Genomic DNA, 21,824 nt, shown 5'->3' on the forward strand with positions numbered 1-21,824 from the left:
TTTCACTTACATGTTCCTGATTCCTTCTTCGTCTCGCAGATGGATCAGTGGGTGGCGACACGTTCGCTGTTTGGTCGAGTCGTCCACGGCGCTGTTGCTGCCGTCCAGGATGAGCTGCTCAGCCTGCTACTCCACGAGACTCCCTAGCAACAACTAAAGAGAGGTTCCATGGGAACAAGCACCCATGGTTGTTGTCGTCGTTAGCATGGTCCCTTAACTGCGACCCTTTAGTGTTGGGGAACGTAGTAATTTCAAAAAAATTCCTATGCACACGCAAGATCATGGTGATGCATAGCAACGAGAGGGGAGAGTGTGATCTACGTACCCTTGTAGACCGACAACGGAAGCGTTAACTTGGTTGATGTAGTCATACGTCTCCACGGCCGACCGATCAAGCACCGAAACTACGGCACCTCCGAGTTCTAGCACACGTTCAGCTCGATGACGATCCCCCGGACTCCGATCCAGCAAAGTGTCGGGGAAGAGTTCCGTCAGCACGACGGCGTGGTGATGATCTTGATGTACTACCATCGCAGGGCTTTGCCTAAGCACCGCTACAATATTATCGAGGACTATGGTGGAAGGGGGCACCGCACACGGCTAAGAATATGATCACGTGGATCAACTTGTGTGTCAAGGGGTGCCCCCTTCCCCCGTATATAAAGGATCAAGGGGAGGAGGCCGGCCGGCCCTCTATGGCGCGCCAAGGAGGAGTCCTCCTCCTAGTAGGAGTAGGACTCCTACTAGGAGGGGGAAAGAAGTGGGGAGGGAGAGGGAAAGGGGGGCGCCACCCCCCCTCTCCTAGTCCAATTCGGACCAGGGGGAGGAGGCGCGCGGCCCACCTTTGGCTGCCCCTCTCTCTCCACTAAGGCCCATATGGCCCATTACTTCTCCCGGGGGGTTCCGGTAACCCTCCGGCTCTCCGGTTTTCCCCGAAATCACCCGGAACACTTCCGGTGTCCGAATATAGCCGTCCAATATATCAATCTTTATGTCTCGACCATTTCGAGACTCCTCGTCATGTCCGTGATCACATCCTGGACTCCGAAGTAACTTCGGTACATCAAAACTCATAAACTCATAATATAACTGTCATCGAAACCTTAAGCGTGCGGACCCTACGGGTTCGAGAACAATGTAGACATGACCAAGACACGTCTTCGGTCAATAACCAATAGCGGAACCTGGATGCTCATATTGGCTCCTACATATTCTACGAAGATCTTTATCGGTCAGACCGCATAACAACATACGTTGTTCCCTTTGTCATCGGTATGTTACTTGCCCGAGATTCGATCGTCGGTATTCCAAATACCTAGTTCAATCTCGTTACTGGCAAGTCTCTTTACTCGTTCTGTAATACATCATCCCGCAACTAACTCATTAGCTGCAATGCTTGCAAGGCTTAAGTGATGTGCATTACCGAGAGGGCCCAGAGATACCTCTCCGACAATCGGAGTGACAAATCCTAATCTCGAAATACGCCAACCCAACATGTACCTTTGGAGCCACCTGTAGAGCTCCTTTATAATCACCCAGTTACGTTGTGACGTTTGGTAGCACACAAAGTGTTCCTCCGGCAAACGGGAGTTGCATAATCTCATAGTCATAGGAACATGTATAAGTCATGAAGAAAGCAATAGCAACATACTAAACGATCGGGTGCTAAGCTAATGGAATGGGTCATGTCAATCACATCATTCTCCTAATGATGTGATCCCGTTAATCAAATAACAACTCTTTTGTTTATGGTTAGGAAACATAACCATCTTCGATTAACGAGCTAGTCAAGTAGAGGCATACTAGTGACACTTTGTTTGTCTATGTATTCACACAAGTATTATGTTTCCAGTTAATAAAATTCTAGTATGAATAATAAACATTTATCATGATATAAGGAAATAAATAATAACTTTATTATTGCCTCTAGGGCATATTTCCTTCAGTCTCCCACTTGCACTAGAGTCAATAATCTAGTTCACATCGCCATGTGATTTAACAGCAATAGTTCACATCACCATGTGATTAACACCCATAGTTCACATCGATATGTGATCAACACCCAAAGGGTTTACTAGAGTCAGTAATCTAGTTCACATCGCTATGTGATTAACACCCAAAGAGTACTAAGGTGTGATCATGTTTTGCTTGTGAGATAATTTTAGTCAACGGGTCTGTCACATTCAGATCCGTAAGTATTTTGCGAATTTCTATGTCAACAATGCTCTGCACGGAGCTACTCTAGCTTATTGCTCCCACTTTCAATATGTATCTAGATCGAGACTTAGAGTCATCCAGATCTGTGTCAAAACTTCCATCGACGTAACTTTTTACGATGAACCTTTTTGTCACCTCCATAATTGAGAAATATTTCCTTATTCCACTAAGGATAATTATGACCGCTGTCCAGTGATCTACTCTTAGATCACTACTGTACTCCCTTGCTTAACACAGTGTAGGGTATACAATAGATCTGGTACACAGCATGGCATACTTTATAGAACATATGGCTGAGGCATAGGGAATGACTTTCATTCTATTTCTATCTTCTGCCGTGGTCGGGCTTTGAGTCTTACTCAATTTCACACCTTGCAACACAGGCAAGAACTCTTTCTTTGACTGTTCCATTTTGAACTACTTCAAAATCTTGTCAAGGTATGTACTCATTGAAAAAACTTATCAAGCGTCTTGATCTATCTCTATAGATCTTGATGCTCAATATGTAAGCAGCTTTACCGAGGTCTTTCTTTGAAAAACTCCTTTCAAATATTCCTTTATGCTTTCCAGAAAATTATACATTATTTCCGATCAACAATATGTTGTTCACATATACTTATCAGAAATGTTGTAGTGCTCCCACTCACTTTCTTGTAAATACAGGCTTCACCGTAAGTCTGTATAAAACTATATGCTTTGATCAACTTATCAAAGTGTATATTCCAACTCCGAGATGCTTGCACCAGTCCATAGATGGATCGTTGGAGCTTGCATATTTTGTTAACACCTTTAGGATTGACAAAACCTTCTGGTTGCATCATATACAACTCTTCTTTAAGAAATCCATTAAGGAATGCAGTTTTGTTTATCCATTTGCCAGATTTCATAAAATGCGGCAATTGCTAACATGATTCGGACAGACTTAAGCATATATACAAGTGAGAAAATCTCATCGTAGTCAACACCTTGAACTTGTCGAAAACCTTTTGCGACAATTCTAGCTTTGTAGATAGTAACACTACTATCAGCGTCCGTCTTCCTCTTGAAGATCCATTTATTTTCTATGGCTTGCCGATCATCGGGCAAATCCATCAAAGTCCATACTTTGTTCTCATACATGGATCATATCTCAGATTTTATGGCCTCAAACCATTTCGCGGAATCTGGGCTCATCATCGCTTCCTCATAGTTCGCAAGTTCGTCATGCTCTAGTAACATGACTTCCAGGACAGGATTACTGTACCACTCTGGTGCGGATCTCACTCTGGTTTACCTACGAGATTCGGTAGTAACTTGATCTGAAGTTACATGATCATCATCATTAGCTTCCTCACTAATTGGTGTAGTAGTCACAGGAACAGATTTATGTGATGAACTACTTTCCAATAAGGGAGCAGGTACAGTTACCTCATCAAGTTCTACTTTCCTCCCACTCACTTCTTTCGAGAGAAACTCCTTCTCTAGAAAAACTCCGAATTTAGCAACAAAAGTCTTGCCTTCGGATTTGTGATAGAAGGTGTACCCAACAGTCTCCTTTGGGTATCCTATGAAGACATATTTCTCCGATTTGGGTTTGAGCTTATCAGGATGGAACTTTTTCATATAAGCATCACAATCCCAAACTTTAAGAAACGACAACTTTAGTTTCTTGCCAAACCACAGTTCAGATTGTGTCGTCTCAACGGACTTAGATGGTGCCCTTTTAAACGTGAATGCAGCTGTCTTTAATGCATAACCCCAAAACGATAGTGGTAGATCGATAAGAGACATCATAGATCGCACCATATCTAATAAAGTACGGTTATAATGTTCGGACACACCATTATGCTGTGGTGTTCCAGGTGGCGTGAGTAGTAAAACTATTTCACATTGTTTTAACTGAAGGCCAAACTCGTAACTCAAATATTTTACCTCTGCGATCATATCGTAGAAACTTTTATTTTCTTGTTACGATGATTCTCCACTTCACTCTGAAATTCTTTGAACTTTTCAAATATTTCAGACTTCTGTTTCATTAAGTAGATATATCCATATCTTCTCAAATCATCTGTGAAGGTCAGAAAATAATGATACCCGCCGCGAGCCTTAACACTCATCGGATCTCATACATCAGTATGTATTATTTCCAATAAGTCAGTTGCTCGCTCCATAGTTCCGGAGAACGGCGTTTTAGTCATCTTGCCCATGAGGCATGGTTCACAAGCATCAACTGATTCATAATCAAGTGATTCCAAAAACCCATTAGCATGGAGTTTCTTCATGCGCTTTACACCAATATGACCTAAACGGCAGTGCCACAAATAAGTTGCACTATCATTATTAACTTTGCATCTTTTGGTTTCAATATTATGATTATGTGTATCACTACGATCGAGATCCAATGAACTATTTTCATTGGGTGTGTAACCATATAAGGTTTTATTCATGTAAACAGAACAACAATTTATTCTCTTACTTAAATGAATAACCGTATTACAATAAACATGATCAAATCATATTCATGCTCAACGCAAACACCAAATAACACTTATTCAGGTTCAACATTAATCCCGAAAGTATAGGGAGTGTGCGATGATGATCATATCAATCTTGGAACCACTTCCAACACACATCGTCACTTCACCCTTAACTAGTCTCTGTTTATTCTGCAACTCCCGTTTCGAGTTACTAATCTTAGCAACTGAACTAGTACCAAATACTGAGGGGTTGCTATAAACACTAGTAAAGTACACATCAATAACATGTATATCAAATATACTTATGTTCACTTTGCCATCCTTCTTATCTGCCAATCACTTGGGGTAGTTCCGCTTCCAGTGACCAGTCCCTTTGCAGTAGAAACACTTAGTCTCAGGCTTAGGACCAGACTTGGGATTCTTCACTTGAGCAGAAACTTGCTTGCTGTTCTTCTTGAAGTTCCCCTTCTTCCCTCTGCCCTTTTCTTGAAACTAGTGGTCTTGTCTACCATCAACACTTGATGTTTTTCTCGATTTCTACCTTCGTCAATTTTCGCATTACGAAGAGCTTGGGAATCGTTTCCGTTATCCCTTGCATATCATAGTTCATCACGAAGTTCTACTAACTTGGTGATGGTGACTAGAGAATTCTGTCAATCACTATCTTATCTGGAAGATTAACTCCCACTTGATTCAAGTGATTGTAGTACTCAGACAATCTGAGCACATGCTCACTAGTTGAGCGATTCTCCTCCATCTTTTAGCTATAGAACTTGTTGGAGACTTCATATCTCTCAACTCGGGTATTTGCTTGAAATATTAACTTCAACTCCTGGAACATCTCATATGCTCCATGACGTTCAAAACGTCTTTGAAGTCCCGATTCTAAGCCATTAAGCATGGTGCGCTAAACTATCAAGTAGTCATCATATTGAGCTAGCCAAATGTTCATAACGTCTGCATCTGCTCCTGCAATAGGTCCGTCACCTAGCGGTGCATCAAGGACATAATTCTTCTGTGCAGCAATGAGGATAAACCTCAGATCACGGATCAAATCCGCATCATTGCTACTAACATCTTTCAACACAATTTTCTCTAGGAACATATCAAAATAAACACAGGGAAGCAACAACGCGAGCTATTGATCTACAACATAATTTGCAAAATACTACCAGGACTAAGTTCATGATAAATTTAGGTTCAATTAATTTACTTAAAGAACTCCCACTTAGATAGACATCCCTCTAATCCTCTAAGTGATTACTTGATCCAAATCAACTAAACCATGTCCGATCATCACGTGAGATGGAGTAGTTTCATTGGTGAACATCACTATGTTGATCATATCTACCATATGATTCACGCTCGACCTTTCGGTCTCCGTGTTCCGAGGCCAGATCTGTATATGCTTGGCTCGTCAAGTATAACCTGAGTATTCCACGTGTGCAATTGTTTTGCACCCATTGTATTTGAACGTAGAGCCTATCACACCCGATCATCACGTGGTGTCTCAGCACGAAGAACTTTCGCAATGGTGCATACTTAGGGAGAACACTTCTTGATAATTAGTGAGAGATCATCTTATAATGCTACCGTCAATCAAAGCAAGATAAGATGCATAAAAGATAAAGATCACATGCAATCAATATAAGTGATATGATATGGCCATCATCATCTTGTGCTTGTGATCTCCATCTTCGAAGCACCGTCGTGATCACCATCGTCACCGGCGCGACACCTTGATCTTCATCGTAGCATCGTTGTCGTCTCGCCAATCTTATGCTTCCACGACTATCGCTACCGCCTAGTGATAAAGTAAAGCATTACAGCGCGATTGCATTGCATACAATAAAGCGACAACCATATGGCTCCTGCTAGTTGCCGATAACTCGGTTACAAAACATGATCATCTCATACAATAAAATTTAGCATCATGTCTTGACCATATCACATCACAACATGCCCTGCAAAAACAAGTTAGACGTCCTCTACTTTGTTGTTGCAAGTTTTACGTGGCTGCTACGGGCTTAAGCAAGAACCAATCTTACCTACGCATCAAAACCACAACGATAGTTTGTCAAGTTGGTGTTGTTTTAACCTTCGCAAGGACCGGGCGTAGACACACTCGGTTCAACTAAAGTTGGAGAAACTGTCACCCGCAAGCCACCTATGTGCAAAGCACGTCGGGAGAACCGGTCTCGCGTAAGCGTACGCGTAATGTCGGTCCAGGCCACTTTGTCCAACAATACCACCGAACCAAAGTATGACATGCTGGTAAGCAGTATGACTTATATCGCCCACAACTCACTTGTGTTCTACTCGTGCAAATAACATCAACATATAAAACCTAGGCTCGGATGCCACTGTTGGGGAACGTAGTAATTTCAAAAAAATTCCTACGCACACGCAAGATCATGGTGATGCATAGCAACGAGAGGGGAGAGTGTGATCTATGTACCCTTGTAGACCGACAACGGAAGCGTTAACTTGGTTGATGTAGTCGTACGTCTCCACGGCCGACCGATCAAGCACCGAAACTACGGCACCTCCGAGTTCTAGCACACGTTCAGCTCGATGACGATCCCCCGGACTCCGATCCAGCAAAGTGTCGGGGAAGAGTTCCGTCAGCACGACGGCGTGGTGACGATCTTGATGTACTACCATCGCAGGGCTTTGCCTAAGCACCGCTACAATATTATCGAGGACTATGGTGGAAGGGGGCACCGCACATGGCTAAGAATATGATCACGTGGATGAACTTGTGTGTCAAGGGGTGCCCCCTGCCCCCGTATATAAAGATCAAGGGGAGGAGGCCGGCCGGCCCTCTATGGCGCGCCAAGGAGGAGTCCTCCTCCTAGTAGGAGTAGGACTCCTACTAGGAGGGGGAAAGAAGTGGGGAGGGAGAGGGAAAGGGGGGCGCCGCCCCCCCTCTCCTAGTCCAATTCGGACCAGGGGGGAGGAGGCGCGCGGCCCACCTTTGGCTGCCCCTCTCTCTCTCCACTAAGGCCCATATGGCCCATTACTTGTCCGGGGGGGTTCCGGTAACCCTCCGGCTCTCCGGTTTTCTCCGAAATCACCCGGAACACTTCCGGTGTCCGAATATAGCCGTCCAATATATCAATCTTTATGTCTCAACCATTTCGAGACTCCTCGTCATGTCCGTGATCACATCCCGGACTCCGAACTAACTTCGGTACATCAAAACTCATAAACTCATAATATAACTGTCATTGAAACCTTAAGCGTGCGGACCCTACGGGTTCGAGAACAATGTAGACATGACCGAGACACGTCTCCGGTCAATAACCAATAGCGGAACCTGGATGCTCATATTGGCTCCTACATATTCTACGAAGATCTTTATCGGTCAAACCGCATAACAACATACGTTGTTCCCTTTGTCATCGGTATGTTACTTGCCCGAGATTCGATCGTCGGTATCTCAATACCTAGTTCAATCTCGTTACTGGCAAGTCTCTTTACTCGTTCCGTAATACATCATCTCGCAACTAACTCATTAGTTGCAATGCTTGCAAGGCTTATGTGATGTGCATTACCGAGAGGGCCCAGAGATACCTCTCCGACAATCGGAGTGACAAATCCTAATCTCGAAATACTCCAACCCAACATGTACCTTTGGAGACACCTGTAGATCACCTTTATAATCACCCATTTACGTTGTGACGTTTGGTAGCACACAAAGTGTTCCTCCGGCAAACAGGAATTGCATAATCTCATAGTCATAGGAACATGTATAAGTCATGAAGAAAACAATAGCAACATACTAAACGATCGGGTGCTAAGCTAATGGAATGGGTCATGTCAATCAGACCATTCACCTAATGATGTGATCCCGTTAATCAAATAACAACTCTTTTGTTTATGGTTAGGAAACATAACCATCTTCGATTAACGAGCTAGTCAAGTAGAGGCATACTAGTGACACTTTGTTTGTCTATGTATTCACACAAGTATTATGTTTCCGATTAATACAATTCTAGCATGAATAATAAACATTTATCATGGTATAAGAAAATAAATAATAACTTTATTATTTCCTCTAAGGCATATTTCCTTCATTTAGACCCTTTGCTGATCCAGCTCCCAGAAGGTCAGTGCCAGGTATAATTCCCCTTCTCTTCACCTTCTCCAACCACTGTAGTTTCAAGTCTCGTTCTGATCCTATTTGTAATGATATTACTTGGCATAGGGGAAGGGAAGTGGTTTCTCTCTGTCGAGGACGGCAAACAAAGATAGAGGAGGCAGATGTGATATGCTTGGCATTATGTTGTGGGGATAGAGGGCCATGGATCTGGATGTGGAGGTCAGTGGCAGTATCGATGCCTTTTTCCTCTTCTACTCGATTCCTTGACCTGTTTCCGTTCACTGTTAGATTGTGAAAGTCCATGTGACGTTAGTGTCAAGATGAGCGGTCGTTCCTGCTGACATTGTGTCAACTAGATGGTTGTATTCTTAAAACTTATCAATCAATTGGAGTCGGTTTCTATAATTGTTTTCCCTTCAGAAGTTTTTAACCTGCTTAATGCTTATTGTTCAGAATTTTAGGTGCTCTTTTGTCAGACATTGTGACATTTGTTAGGATGATCTCCACCGTGTGGGCCCAATAGCCCACCGGGCCCTTAGATCCGCGCCCTGATCGGGGGCACTCAACCCACTATGGGGACGGGCCCCTGTCACCTGCACTATATAAAGAGGTGGGGGTCGGCGGCTCGGAGAAAGAGGTTCGTCGCAACGCCATACACCCCACCAAATCCCCTACCGATCTAGGGGAAGCGCCGCCACCACTTCGCCCACTACTCTCTGCCATCACCGGCCATCGTCACCATGGTCGGCACCGGTGGCTCCTCGAGCCATAAGCAGAAGGTAAGAACTACCGGAATATCTAGCCTAACCGATCCCGACGATTCTAACAATGGTATCAGATGATGTCCAAGGCTTGATTTTGGGTAGAAACAGAGAGCAGGGACCCTCCCCTTACCAGATCGGATCGAATCCGAACCCAAAACAGAGAAAAAAAGTTCTTGAATCACTTCACAGAAAAGTGCGCCACCGCTGAGCCGCGCCGTTCCTCTCGATCTCGATGCGCATCGGCGAGCCGAGGCATCTGGGAAGAAGAACACCACCCCTTCGGGGGCAAAGGCCACCACCACAGAGCCACTTGATGGCGGCGCGTTCACCCTAGGGTGCTCGCGCACGCCGGCAAAAGGGTCGGCAGGGGCGCCGTCTTCAGACGCACGCCGGCACAGGGTAGCAGGGGGAGCCGTCGCGGATCTCTCTCTCACTGGCCAGTAGGCGGTGGTGGATGGAGAAAGAAATAAGGGGAGGAAGAGAAAGCGCTGCGCGGTGGCCGTCGCCGCCGTCGCCGGCGGCCAGGCGCGGCGTGGCACAGTGGCCCGGCGACGGGGATCAGAGGAAGGTTCGACCGGACCTCTCTCTCTCTGTTGCTATATGCAGTGGTGGACAGAGAGGAGAATAGGAAAGGGGAGAAGAAAGAGAACACGGTCAGGCTCGCGCGGTGGTGGACGCCGTCGCCGGCGGCTCGACCGGACCGGCGCGACGCGGCGGCCGAGGGCGGCGCGGTCGCCAGCGACCGGGACAGCGTCGGGCGAGAGACAAAAGAGGATGAGGGTTTGACCAGACCTGGTGCTGGTGGGATGGTTTTGATCCAGCGAAAATGATCCTGGGTCGTCCGATCGCGTTCAACGGCCTGGATCAAAACCCTAGCTGCCAACGAGCTTTTCAGGCCGAAAGTGCAGGCGGGCAGTAGCCTCCGCGCGCGTTGGCGCTGGGCCGAGGCCACAACCGCGGGCGGCCCAGGCCGGGTCGAGGCATCTCGCGCAGCGGTGCGCGTAGGGAAGGCCGTGGACCATTTTTTCTTCGCTGCGGGTCGCACGCGCTAGACTGTGTTGCTGCATTTTTTTATTTTTCGGAAAATAGAAAAGTCTCTGAAAAGTAGATAGAAAAGTAAACAGAAAAAGTTTCTGAAATCGAAAATAGAAAATTTTCAGAAAAAGAAATGTTCATGAATTTTATAAAGAAAAAAAGTTCATGAATTTTTATTTAGTGAAAGAAAAGTTTCTGTAAAAAGAAAAAGTTCATGAATTTTCTATTCATGTTTTCGCTGCAAATAAAAATAAAAGTGATCTTTTAAAAGTGAATAGAACTAAAGTAAAAGATTAAATTGTTGCTTCTCTAATGCTTTTTCGAACCAATCTGATAGAATTGATTAGAGAGTAAAAGAGTACAAAATTGTTTCTGAATAGGATATTATAAAATTTCCGCTGCAAAGTGAAAGTTTTATCCTCCAATTAAATTGGAACGAACGGGAGAATTTAATTGGAAGAAATATTCTTAGCAATGTTTTCCCCTGTGGGTGAAATCAGATTCAGATAGCTTCCACTATGACAAAAGAAATATATTTGTTTTTAAAGTTAAAATATGGTATTGTTATTTTCTGACCAACGTTGATGATAACTATACTATAATTCTATGAGTCTTGTGTTCAAAGCTTAAATCTCTGATAAATTTTGTATCAAAGTGATCAATTTTCAGAGAATATTTAAAGATAAAGAAATGCTCTTGAACTATAGAAATGTATATTTCTTGTTTCCGCTGCAATAAAGTTGATGATGATGATTATTTCTGAGCAAAGTTGTTTAATAGAAATACTATCATCACATTGTTTATGAGTTATATGCATTCCATTTCCGCCCAACGGTGATATGGAATTAATGTAGAAGAATGAGTTTTATTCTAATTCTACCACAACGATGATTTAGAGTATAAAAAGGAAGTTTTGCAAAAGTTTAATGAGCACATTTTTTAACCAGACCAACGTAGGGTTATTTTTATGCTCATTATTGTTGATTATTGACTAAGTTTTCTCAGACTAAAAGTTCTCCATGCTTTCATTCATGAAAGTGAATGGTTGGGTACTTGTGAACCGAAAGATGACCAAGAAAGGTCATAACGTGAGATAGTAAGTTCTCTCTAAAGAATGGTTTCAAAAGAAAAGAGATAGATCATTGAGAGTCTTGGTTGACGAATGTCTTTCATGTACTCTCTATGATTTGAGATAAAACAAGCAACATGCGTGTTTAATTCGACCAACGTCGGATCAAGCATGTGTGTCAAAGAGCATTCGGATTTATTTATAAATTTGATGATTGAATATGGAGTCAAATGAGCCAATTCTAGCATTTATGTTCCTTACAGGGAATTACCCGCATGGCGGGAAAATATGATTATGATAAAACCCGCATGGCAGGAAAAGTCTGGGAAAATCCCTGCGTAACCCGTATGGCGGCAGCAATTTTCTCAGACTTATCATGTATGATAGGAGAAAGACATGATGACTCATGTGCTTTTAATGTGTCCCACTCTGGGAGAAAAGTATGGAGTAGCTATTATGCTTTCCTAGTATCAACCATACATCTTATGTGTAACGGTCATTAAGCACTCAATAAATCCGAAGAGAATAAAAGTTATAGACGGAACTAAATATAAGAATGATATGCAAGTGTGACTTGCAAAAGTACTAATGATAAAGAACTCTGTTGAGTTTCTGAAATGGAATGAGGAAAAGGTACTCCCATACCAGTTAACAGATAACTTCATTACGTATGAAGTAATTGGATAAATGAAGTAGATAATCAAAGTTTCCTCAATTCACAAGAGTTATGAATGGTTTTTTGAAATTGTGACAGAAAAGTTCTTGCCACATTTCGAGGGGGAGAAAGAAATAGTTGTATTTCTGGATCTTTTACAGTTCCGAAAGCAGAGTAAGGAATATTAAGATGGTGCTTAAAGTGCCATAAAGAAGAAAGTTTTAACAGAATAAACCCAAATTAAAAGTTTAAAGATACGCCATTTTTAGTGAAGATGGAGTAATCTGGGGGAGCATGTTGTATGACCTATACAACACATGTTGTTAGCTCTATACAGGATGAATGAGTAAACATGGATCTTGTGATACAGGTCCCTGTAAAACCTATTGCCTCTTGGAAATGAAAGACTATAGAATTAGTTTGCCTCTTGCATTGACAGAGCAACAACATCCCCATATGAAAGAAGTGCCAATACCTGAGACACTGATGGTCTCAAGGAATGAGAAAATCAGATACTTCTGATTACTATAAAGTTTATGTTAGTGAAATTCAAATGGAGGTTGATCCCACCTCATTTAAAGGCTCATTCGAGCTTTGAGAAGTGTCTCCTTATCTAAATGATAAGAGACTATGTGAGATGAAATGAAATTGGTGAATCCCGACGATGTTTGGCACTGATGAGTAATTTCCAATGGAGCCAAAACAGTAGGCTCTAAAGAGTCTACAAGGACAATGTGACTCCAAAGGAAATATGTAAAGGTGTAAAACACGACTTAAATCGGAAGGTTTTTGCGCGTTTTGCACTGAATAGATTACAATGAGTGTTGGTAGCACATCATGATCTGAGTTACATCAGATGAAAGATATTATGATCTGAGTTACATCAGATGAAAGTAAAACACAGGGGATACTGCCTGAAGAAGTCTTTTATGGACTAAAGCAATCAAATGTTGTTTTGGGTTAAAGAAAATGAGAGGACAATTGTATTCGTGCAAAGTTATAGAATGGGAAATTCATTTCCTAATCCTGTGCATGTGGATGACATCCTACTTGCTAGTGGTGATGTCAACCTACTGCAGGAGGAGAAAAGAAGTTCTTGTCCTCAAAGTTCAAAAGAGTGTTCTCGGTAGAGTGTCTCTCGTTATAAGTATCGAGATTCATGAAGAAAAGAATAAAAGGGGGTATTAGGGATGTCGAATGGACATGCTAAGAAATGTCTCTAAAGTGTGCATGTGATAAAACCTACGCATGTTCTTATAGTCAAGGGTAATGGAAGTGGAAACTATGGTGTTCCAAAAGTTGATTTTAAAAGATTGAAAATGGATATGGCGCCATATGCTTCAGCTGTTGGAAGCTCAATATATTACCCTGACACGGTCCACGTATCCGGTTTGTTTTGGCAATTTCCAGTCCATATATAGATCACTGGAATGGAGTCAAAGATATCGGCCTCATGCTGAAAGAAATAAGTGCTCTCAAAAGATTGTGAGTACAAAGACAGGACTTGTGAAATGTATAGCGAAATCCACAATTGTCGCTAACTTTCGCACTTGGAGTTTTGGTGTGGAAAAGCTCCAATGAATGAAATAATTATCATCAATGTGATGCAAAGATATGTTATAGCTTGATATGAGGCTGAGGGACAGGCAAAATGGTTAAGGAGACCTATACCCGGAGTTGATAATGGTTGACAACAACGATAACCATTTTAAGTTTTTCGCTCCTATGACAACGAGTCAAGTGTTGATGTCAAACACATTGACACAGAGTTATGCGTTGTAAAGGAGAAAGTCCGAAATTATGTAGAAATGCTTGAAGCATAAAAGCAATAGACAAGTGTTTGCAGATCTGCCTATTAAAGGCTTACCGCCCAGTGTGTTCGGAGAACACACAGTCGACATGGGTTTTATGGTATAGTCTAAGATTTTCGGACAATAAAAGGGCCCAAGGTTAAAGAATTTGTTTCAATACAGAGAGGTACGTTGTGGATATCTGATTCTATCGGCAATTGAGCTGTGATGATGAAACATGTTCTATGTATTGATATGTTATGAAACGAGTAAAGTAAAAGTATAAGGTCAAAAGTAAAAGTTAAGATCAAGGGGGAGAATGTTAGGATGGTCTCCACCGTGTAGGCCCAATGGCCCACCGAGCCCTTAGATCCGCGCCCTGATCGGGGGCGCTCAACCCACTATGGGTGACGGGCCCCTGTCACCTGCACTATATAAAGAGGTGGGGGTCGGCGGCTCGGAGAACGAGGTTCGTCGCAACACCGTACACCCCACCGAATCCCCTACCGATCTAGGGTAAGTGCAGTGCTGACGGGAAGCGCCGCCACCACTTCGCCCACTACTCTCTGCCATCACCGGCCATCGTCACCATGGTCGGCACCGGTGGCTCCTCGAGCCATAAGCAGAAGGTAAGAACTACCGGAATATCTAGCCTAACCGATCCCGACGGTTCTAACAACATTTACTTACAATTTCTGAAGGCTTATGATCGTTACACATTTGATTTCGTTTTGCTACGTCCTGTTACTTTGTTAATTAGCAATATATAGGTAGTTCCATTTTTTGCGCGTTGTATGGTGTATTCGTGAATGATAATGTACTCGCCTCTGACACAGTGCTGAGCTTTGGTTCACCATGGAGTGCGCTGGCGAGCAGGCAGCTCCCCTCTGCAACGTTTCGTCATCAGGGAGGACGTTGTCTAGCATCGTCATCCTCGAGGTACGTCCTGGCGATGTCGACTCGGCTCTCTCCTGCACCTTCTCCTTCCCTGTTTCTCTTACAGCTGCTGTGCTCTTGACACTATTGTTCCCAACTTAAGCTTTTGCCACTTGGTTCTCAGCAGGAGAGGCACAACCTCCGCCACACCAAAGAGAAGGACGATGGCTTCCATGAAGAGATTTGTCGAAGTGACTACTGGTGACCTACAGGCTACAGGTCTCAATCTTGATTTCCTTGTAGACTAAAAGCTGACATGCCATGTCTTTGTGAGATGCCAATGCGATGATAATTTGATGCCTGTAGCAGTTTTTTTATTTTCATTGAAATGAGTTTATAAATTTTGTAGTACCAATTTTCCTTGATTCTGTAGTACCAATTTTCCTTGATTCTGTAGTACCAATTTTCCTAGATAGAGTATTTACTGTATTGTTTCGGAAACCCGTCCAGGCCAAAGCATCTGATCATTTTTTTATCAATTCTTTGATTTTTAGCATTTCATTATATATATATATTTCAGCTTATAGGTTCCCCCTTCTCCCTCTTTTTGCATGAGTCTGTTGTATCCATTATAATGTCCTGTTCTAATTTATTCACAATATATTGAAAATGCTAATCTGAAGGCACAACCTTAGTTAAGCTTGAACTTGTTTGCTGAGTATATTGTAAATCTTTGTCACACGTTCTGGAAATGAATGGTTCCATGCAGCTTCTGGGCGCTCTCGGGTTTGGGGACATCTATGGTGAAATTAGATGGGTATGAAGCTACTGGCAAATGACAAGTCATGCGTGCTGCTGCAGTTCATCGCAGCCTGGCACTAACTCATAAAGGTCGTCGAGTCGGAAGACAGGATGATGCCCATCGACAACAAGTCCATTAAGCTCCGTATCTGGAAATGGTATTTACTCTGGTCTGATCTACTATAACAATTACTACCAGCTGCATATGGAATGATGTGGCGCTTGAGTCCTTTATTGTACACAAAAATAAATAGCGTAATTTATTTGAGTCCTTTATCTAACCCATGGTTTCTGAAACGTGTGATCCAACACCATGGATCGTATATGGATATACACATTCGTCTTAATGTCGAAGTTTGTGAAATGCCAGTTGTATTAGTTGCGTGGAACTATTCTCTTATGAGATAAATACCTTTTGACTCAATTTGCAGATCAACTACAAAAATAGTTCAGGAAATCCACTATCTTGGTTTAATGCCTTTTAATGAATTAAGGTTATCATGACTGTACATGACATGTAGACTTACCAAGAAACTACTTATTTTAGTCTATTTTATAATCTGGTCGAGAACAAGGTGAGGTGTTGGCGATGCTTTGTTTTTAGAAACAATACCAATTATCACAGTGCCCCTCCTCATCAGCGGCGGCCGAGGACAGTGACCGCCAGATCACAGGGGTGGCGGGCCCTGACCGGCCCAGGGGCGTGCCTAGGAAGAGGGATGCCAGGGCACCGAGCCAGGTCCATGGTGACCGCGTCAAGACCGTTCCGCCGAGGGGGAGGCTCCCTAGGGCGGCCAAGGAGAAAGAGAGCAAGTTGGCCAAGGAGCTCAGGGTGAGATAGCCATACATGGTGCTTTCATCACTGTGTTGCCTTTTTGATCCGACAATGCTTGTGATTCCACTTGATTTTGCAGAGGGAGCTGGAGCGTTCCTTGAACCAGATGAATGACTAGGTGCGCATCTTACTGGCCACTTATTGTTATTGGTCCATATACTCGCTGCCCCTGCGCTCTGGCTTCTACTCGCAAGTAAGCTCGTCTTCCTCCTCTACCCCCTCCCCCTCCTCTTCTGTGAGGATCTTTGGTTGGATTTGGATAACCAGACCGTAGGAGATGAATCCTATTTGGACATGAAGTGTGTATGCTAGCTTGATTTAGTTTATATATGAACCGCATATGCTGGCTTGATGGTGATAAATAGTAATTTAACTGTTGATTTTAGATTGAGAGTAACCAATAGAGGATTATTCCATTGTGCTTAATATTAATTGCCAGCTCTATATATCAGAACTTGAATTGTTGTTAATAATCATAGATCATGAGTTCTCTACATTCATCTTTTGATGGATTGTAAATGAAATAAAACACATGTGTGTTTTAGTTTCTTTTCTTCTCCCCTGGGTTTCCTATGAAACTGGAGGGCTTCATGAATGTTGTGTACATGGTCTACCAATTTTTTTTCTAAATAACATATTGAGCTCGATTGCTAATTTTTGTGACCTTTGATAGACGGATCCAATCATTTTTTTATGTGTATATCTTTAGGCTGAAAAATGAATTATATTTCACTGAGTCCTGAGACACGGATCTTCCCTTTGCCAAGAATTGCTCATGATGGTGGTCATCTCTGTTTTTTATAATTCATAGTTGTGTAGTGCTACTGTATACACACTCCCCAAACTTGTTTAAAGGAAATATGCATGAATTTCTTGATGTCAGTTCACTAAACTCACCTTCCTGATAGTTCCTTTTTTGGTCATTGCAGATATCTATTGTTTTAAAAAATGCATGTTGGATTTAGATGTCATATGAATCATTTAATGAATCTTTAGTAAGTTGAGATATCTTCTCGAAGAATTATCATTTTTTTCTTCTCTTCCTGGGCCAGCGTTACACAACTTCTCTTGGAGCAATGGGGGAACTTCAACCATTCTTGGCGAAGGAAAATTGAAGACTCTGGTAGTTGTATTAGTTAGTGTGGACTTTTATAATCCTTAAAACTTGTGTGAACTGCTATCTAAGTGTCGCTAGCCTTCTGTATAAACTAGATGATGCCCCGCACGTTGTTGCGGGAATGTTTGCAATATTTCAATGAGATTTTGATTATACGGAACATGAATTCTTGAAACAATAGTTTTTGGAAGTATATAAAAATTAAATGTAAATAGCATAATAAAATGGAAATTTACATGCATGCATGTTGTAGTGGATTTTTAATATGCATAGTTGCATGTTGAGGTGGGCCTTTTCTTATGCATGTTGAATGATGAGGTGGCATGTTTGCATGTTGAGAGAAATATCTTAGTGGGGGCTAGCTATTTAGATATAGAAGATACTTCACTTTCAGTATTTTGTACTATCTCGCTGCTCTATGCGCTACTGGTCTCTTTCGATATAAATGACATGCTTTAATTGTTATTAACGGCTTTTGATCTGCGGAATGCATAACTTTCTATATAAATGACTTGTTGTAATCCTGATCTATTAAATGTTGCTTTTGGTCTATTCTTTTATGTTGTGCTTGATGCGCGTCTTTTGTGGTCTTACAAACATTCTGAACTTTATGTTGCCTTATAATCTCATGCCTTCTATCACAAATGAATATTTCTTCTTCACTTTATTTTTTTATCATGTTTGAATTCATACGCTAAATATACGCTCCTACTAACTTGGCACGACATGCTTAACCAAAACGTTGGGACCAGCACCCTCGCGCCATGGCGCGATCCCAATCTAGTAGGCACCTGATTGAAGTCCTCAGTGCGCCTCTTCCTCTTCAACCACAATTCTTCCACATTTGTTTCTCACACTCAAAAACTCTTCCATGCACAAGTCATCTTCAACCCTAGGGGTGGCCGGGAATGCAAGGAGGCGCCGTCGGTGGGAACCAGTATGGTTCTTCTCATCTATGCCTCATGGTCCAAACAGAGACAATCCTAAAGGAGATAATCACACCAAAATGAATATTCGACTTTGACTAAATTCTCCATGGCCCAATTTTTTTAATTAAATCAACCCGTAGTGTGTTAACATAGCAACGCATTCTTAATTTCTTGCCGATAATGGACATATTTATCCAGTCTCCCTAAAAGCAAAGCTGGATATAAATATGGGTATTGGTCAAAACATATATGGTTATTTGAGAAACGAAAACTATGAGATAATAACTGAATAGTTGTAGCTGATTCCAGTCCTCCTAATTATGTGAATTGTTTTGAGGTAAAAACTGGATCCGACTCACCTCAGTGAATAATTTTGACGTAAACAATAGCTGAATATTAAAAGCGACGGCGATATAGAAATAATTCACTTATCAACAAAAAATAAAAAAGGAGATGTAAACAAATCTGGTAAAAGTTTTGATTTCCCAGGCATGGCTGCTTTGGTCTCATTACTTCAGGCTTCATATGTACATGCAAAAACTATGATATGACCATACAATTTGATGCCTTTGGTTCACATATTTGCTAAAACCATGAATTTACCATACACAGAACACATGCACAAAACATGAAGACCTGAACTGACGCCGTTGAGGAAGGGCTGCGGCGTGTGAGTCCCCGGTGCATGGAGGAACAGCAGTGGCAGCTTGTGTGCCCGGGCTGCAGAATGGAATGAGGCGTTTCATATGGACAACAATTGCTGACACCATATCAAGTATTCCCACCGAATTTCCTCAACAAAATGCACTACATGCTAGTCCTAGATGGTACATTCACATAAACAAAGCCAAGATAGTTCTACCCAGCAGCAAATTACATCGGCAAACGGTTGCGGGAGCATGCTTATCAAAACGTGACAATGACCTTGGCCCTGGTAGACGCCCTCGGCAGAGCTAATAGCTTGGCCAGAACCATGCTACAGTCCTTTTCACCCTTCCAGTCTATCTTCAGTTCTTCTAAAGCTGGTGCCCAGCTTAGTAGCTTTGCCACGAAATCAACTTCGAAGTCCAGACCCCCGAAATAGTTCACACTGGCCGTTACGAGATGGTCCATTTGCAATTGCAGGTCAAGTCCTTGAATGCCCACCTGATCCTCATCCTGACCAAGGATGCTCCAAGGAAAACTCTGCATTTTTTTTCACAGCTCGTTAGCCATAAACACAACGAAAGAACATGGATCAGGTGATCGAGCAAGCGGGGAGAGTTTACTGGAGGCATACTTACACACATCTCAAGCTTCTTTAAGTTAGGGGCATTCTGAAACAGTGAACATGCAGTCAAGACTTGCCGCTGGTCCCACAAGCATATCATAAGAAAAATACTCTCCAGGTGAGTAAACACGGCAGGGAGCTTCGTATGTATGCATCCTTTTGATAGATACTGCAACAATAAAATAATAATAAAAATAGATGGCAACACAGATTAGTTAGAGGCAGAAGAATGCCATAGTAATGCTGGAGATAATAATAGCTCACCTTCAGGAAAAAACCACTAATTGTAAGTGTTTCGATGACACTTAGGCTTCCCAATGACTGCTTGACATAGCTTTCCTTGTCATGCGCAATTCGAACAGATTGATACGCTTTATCAAGAGAGAGAAAGGCCACCTCCAGATTAGGTGCGTCCAACTTAATGTCCTCAAAATCCCCTTCAACATTAAGATAATCCAGTTTAGGAGCCTTAATGTTTAGACGGTTGATGCCCTCAAAAGAATTTAATATCAAATCAGTCAGTGCGGGGCAGAACGAGATCAAATTTTGGATATCCTTGTCTGTGGAGGAGAAGATTTTCAGGGTGAGGTCAGTTAGGCTCTTGAAACCTTGGAATGCCCGGGGCAAGCTGATGATGCAGTTTTCTAGGTGCAGATACTCCAGATCACCCATAGAAAAGAGGCAAGAGGGAATCTTATACCTTGGCCCAGAGTTCAACTTGATTATAACTGATTTTGGTGATTTCCTTGACAGCATGATCATCCACCTACCGAACTCATCATGGTAATTTTTGTTACCTGAAATATCAAACTCCTCTATTGTTCCCTTGTGGAGTAATAGCACCATATCGACTAACGTAACGAACTTGGTTCTTGCAAGATTTCCATCGCACAGAGATATCACTGGCATGTCAGTCCATACATCCCTCCAAGTACTTGATAAGGTACTAGTCCTAACTGCTTCTTCGACATTCAAACGTGAGAGGATGTCGCCCTTTATCTCTGGAGGTAGACTGCTAAGTCTGTCTGTGCCCATAACTGATGTAGCTTCCGCCCTCGCCTTTTTACAGGTACTCGTTGCTTCAGAATCCATATTAAACTGTCCTAGCATTTCCGGAAGACAGGGAGCCTAAATTAGCATGCAGTCTACCACATGTGTCACTAAAAATACAATAGACGCAAAAAATCAAATTGTGCACTGAGTAGTAGCTTGTTCCTAGCAAAGCAACAAATAACGAACAACCAAGAGATGGGAATTTAGGGAGAAGTGCGGACAGTACTATGTTTCTATGCGTTGTATGATTATCATTTGACATGTGTTAGAAGACCTAATTTGTGATCTTGAAGAGTAAACATGTGCCAGGCTGCAAGATGGAAATGGGCTTCTTTTGTTGAATACATGTGCCATCATTTGAGGAAGAGGTGATTAAAATATGAAGAAGAAAAAAACTTGTCTTGCAAAATGTCGATTGGACAAACAATTTAGGGTATATAATCGAGATGCCGTCAGCGTGGCCAAATGGTCAAATGCAATTCTAGTTGAGGATAGAGTCAATTTACCCCATAACCGGCCCTCTTTTCTTAGCCTAGATGTGGACTTGCACTCAAATTATTCAGGAGCAACACGTGTTCAGTTCCAACATTCACTCTAAGAATCTAGCGGGCAGGGAGCAAAGCGGACCTACGGAGCGCCGGAGAACGGAGAAAGGCGGCGCCGCCCGCCCGCTGCGGCCTTGGACGCTGCCGCCGGGACGGAGCGCAGAGGCCAGAGGGGCAAGGAACGAACGCAGGACGCCGGATGCCTACGCCGCCGCGCCGCCGGCCGCCGTGGCCATGTCGTGTCTAGGGTTCGAATTTAGCGGAGGAAACGCCGAAGTGGTCTGCGACTCCCTCCGCCTCCCGAGCG

The 21,824-nt window shown here is 42.7% G+C and overlaps 1 protein-coding gene across 2 annotated transcripts; it reads right to left on the minus strand.

Annotated features, from left to right (window-relative positions):
- Window positions 1–19,389: 19,389 nt before the first annotated feature.
- On the minus strand, window positions 19,390–21,824 carry LOC125549487 (F-box/FBD/LRR-repeat protein At1g13570-like). Of its 2 annotated transcripts, XM_048712894.2 has the most exons (4): window positions 21,600–21,824; window positions 20,184–21,017; window positions 19,933–20,088; window positions 19,390–19,834 (listed from the first exon to the last, which is right to left on the minus strand). In XM_048712894.2, exons 2-4 carry the CDS (start codon window positions 21,009–21,011, stop codon window positions 19,556–19,558), a joined length of 1,263 nt encoding a protein of 420 aa, XP_048568851.2. In that variant the 5' UTR covers window positions 21,012–21,017; window positions 21,600–21,824; the 3' UTR covers window positions 19,390–19,555. The 2 variants fall into 2 exon arrangements, with proteins under 2 accessions (XP_048568851.2, XP_087370451.1); XM_087514325.1 differs by lacking the exon at window positions 21,600–21,824 and having other exon boundaries at window positions 20,184–21,029.

The sequence above is a fragment of the Triticum urartu genome, chromosome 3A (assembly GCF_056163025.1).
Source record: "Triticum urartu cultivar PI428250 chromosome 3A, HENAU_Tu73, whole genome shotgun sequence".
In the NCBI taxonomy this organism is placed as follows: domain Eukaryota; kingdom Viridiplantae; phylum Streptophyta; class Magnoliopsida; order Poales; family Poaceae; genus Triticum; species Triticum urartu.

Excerpts from the sequence above, each read along its gene's own strand:
- LOC125549487 (XM_087514325.1), bottom strand. The coding sequence starts at position 21,029 with ATGCTAGGACAGTTTAATATGGATTCTGAAGCAACGAGTACCTGTAAA. Across the intron at positions 20,089-20,183 it reads TTAGTGGTTTTTTCCTGAAG|TATCTATCAAAAGGATGCAT; the intron begins GTGAGCTATTAT and ends TTATTGTTGCAG. Across the intron at positions 19,835-19,932 it reads TAAAGAAGCTTGAGATGTGT|AGTTTTCCTTGGAGCATCCT; the intron begins GTAAGTATGCCT and ends AAAAAAATGCAG.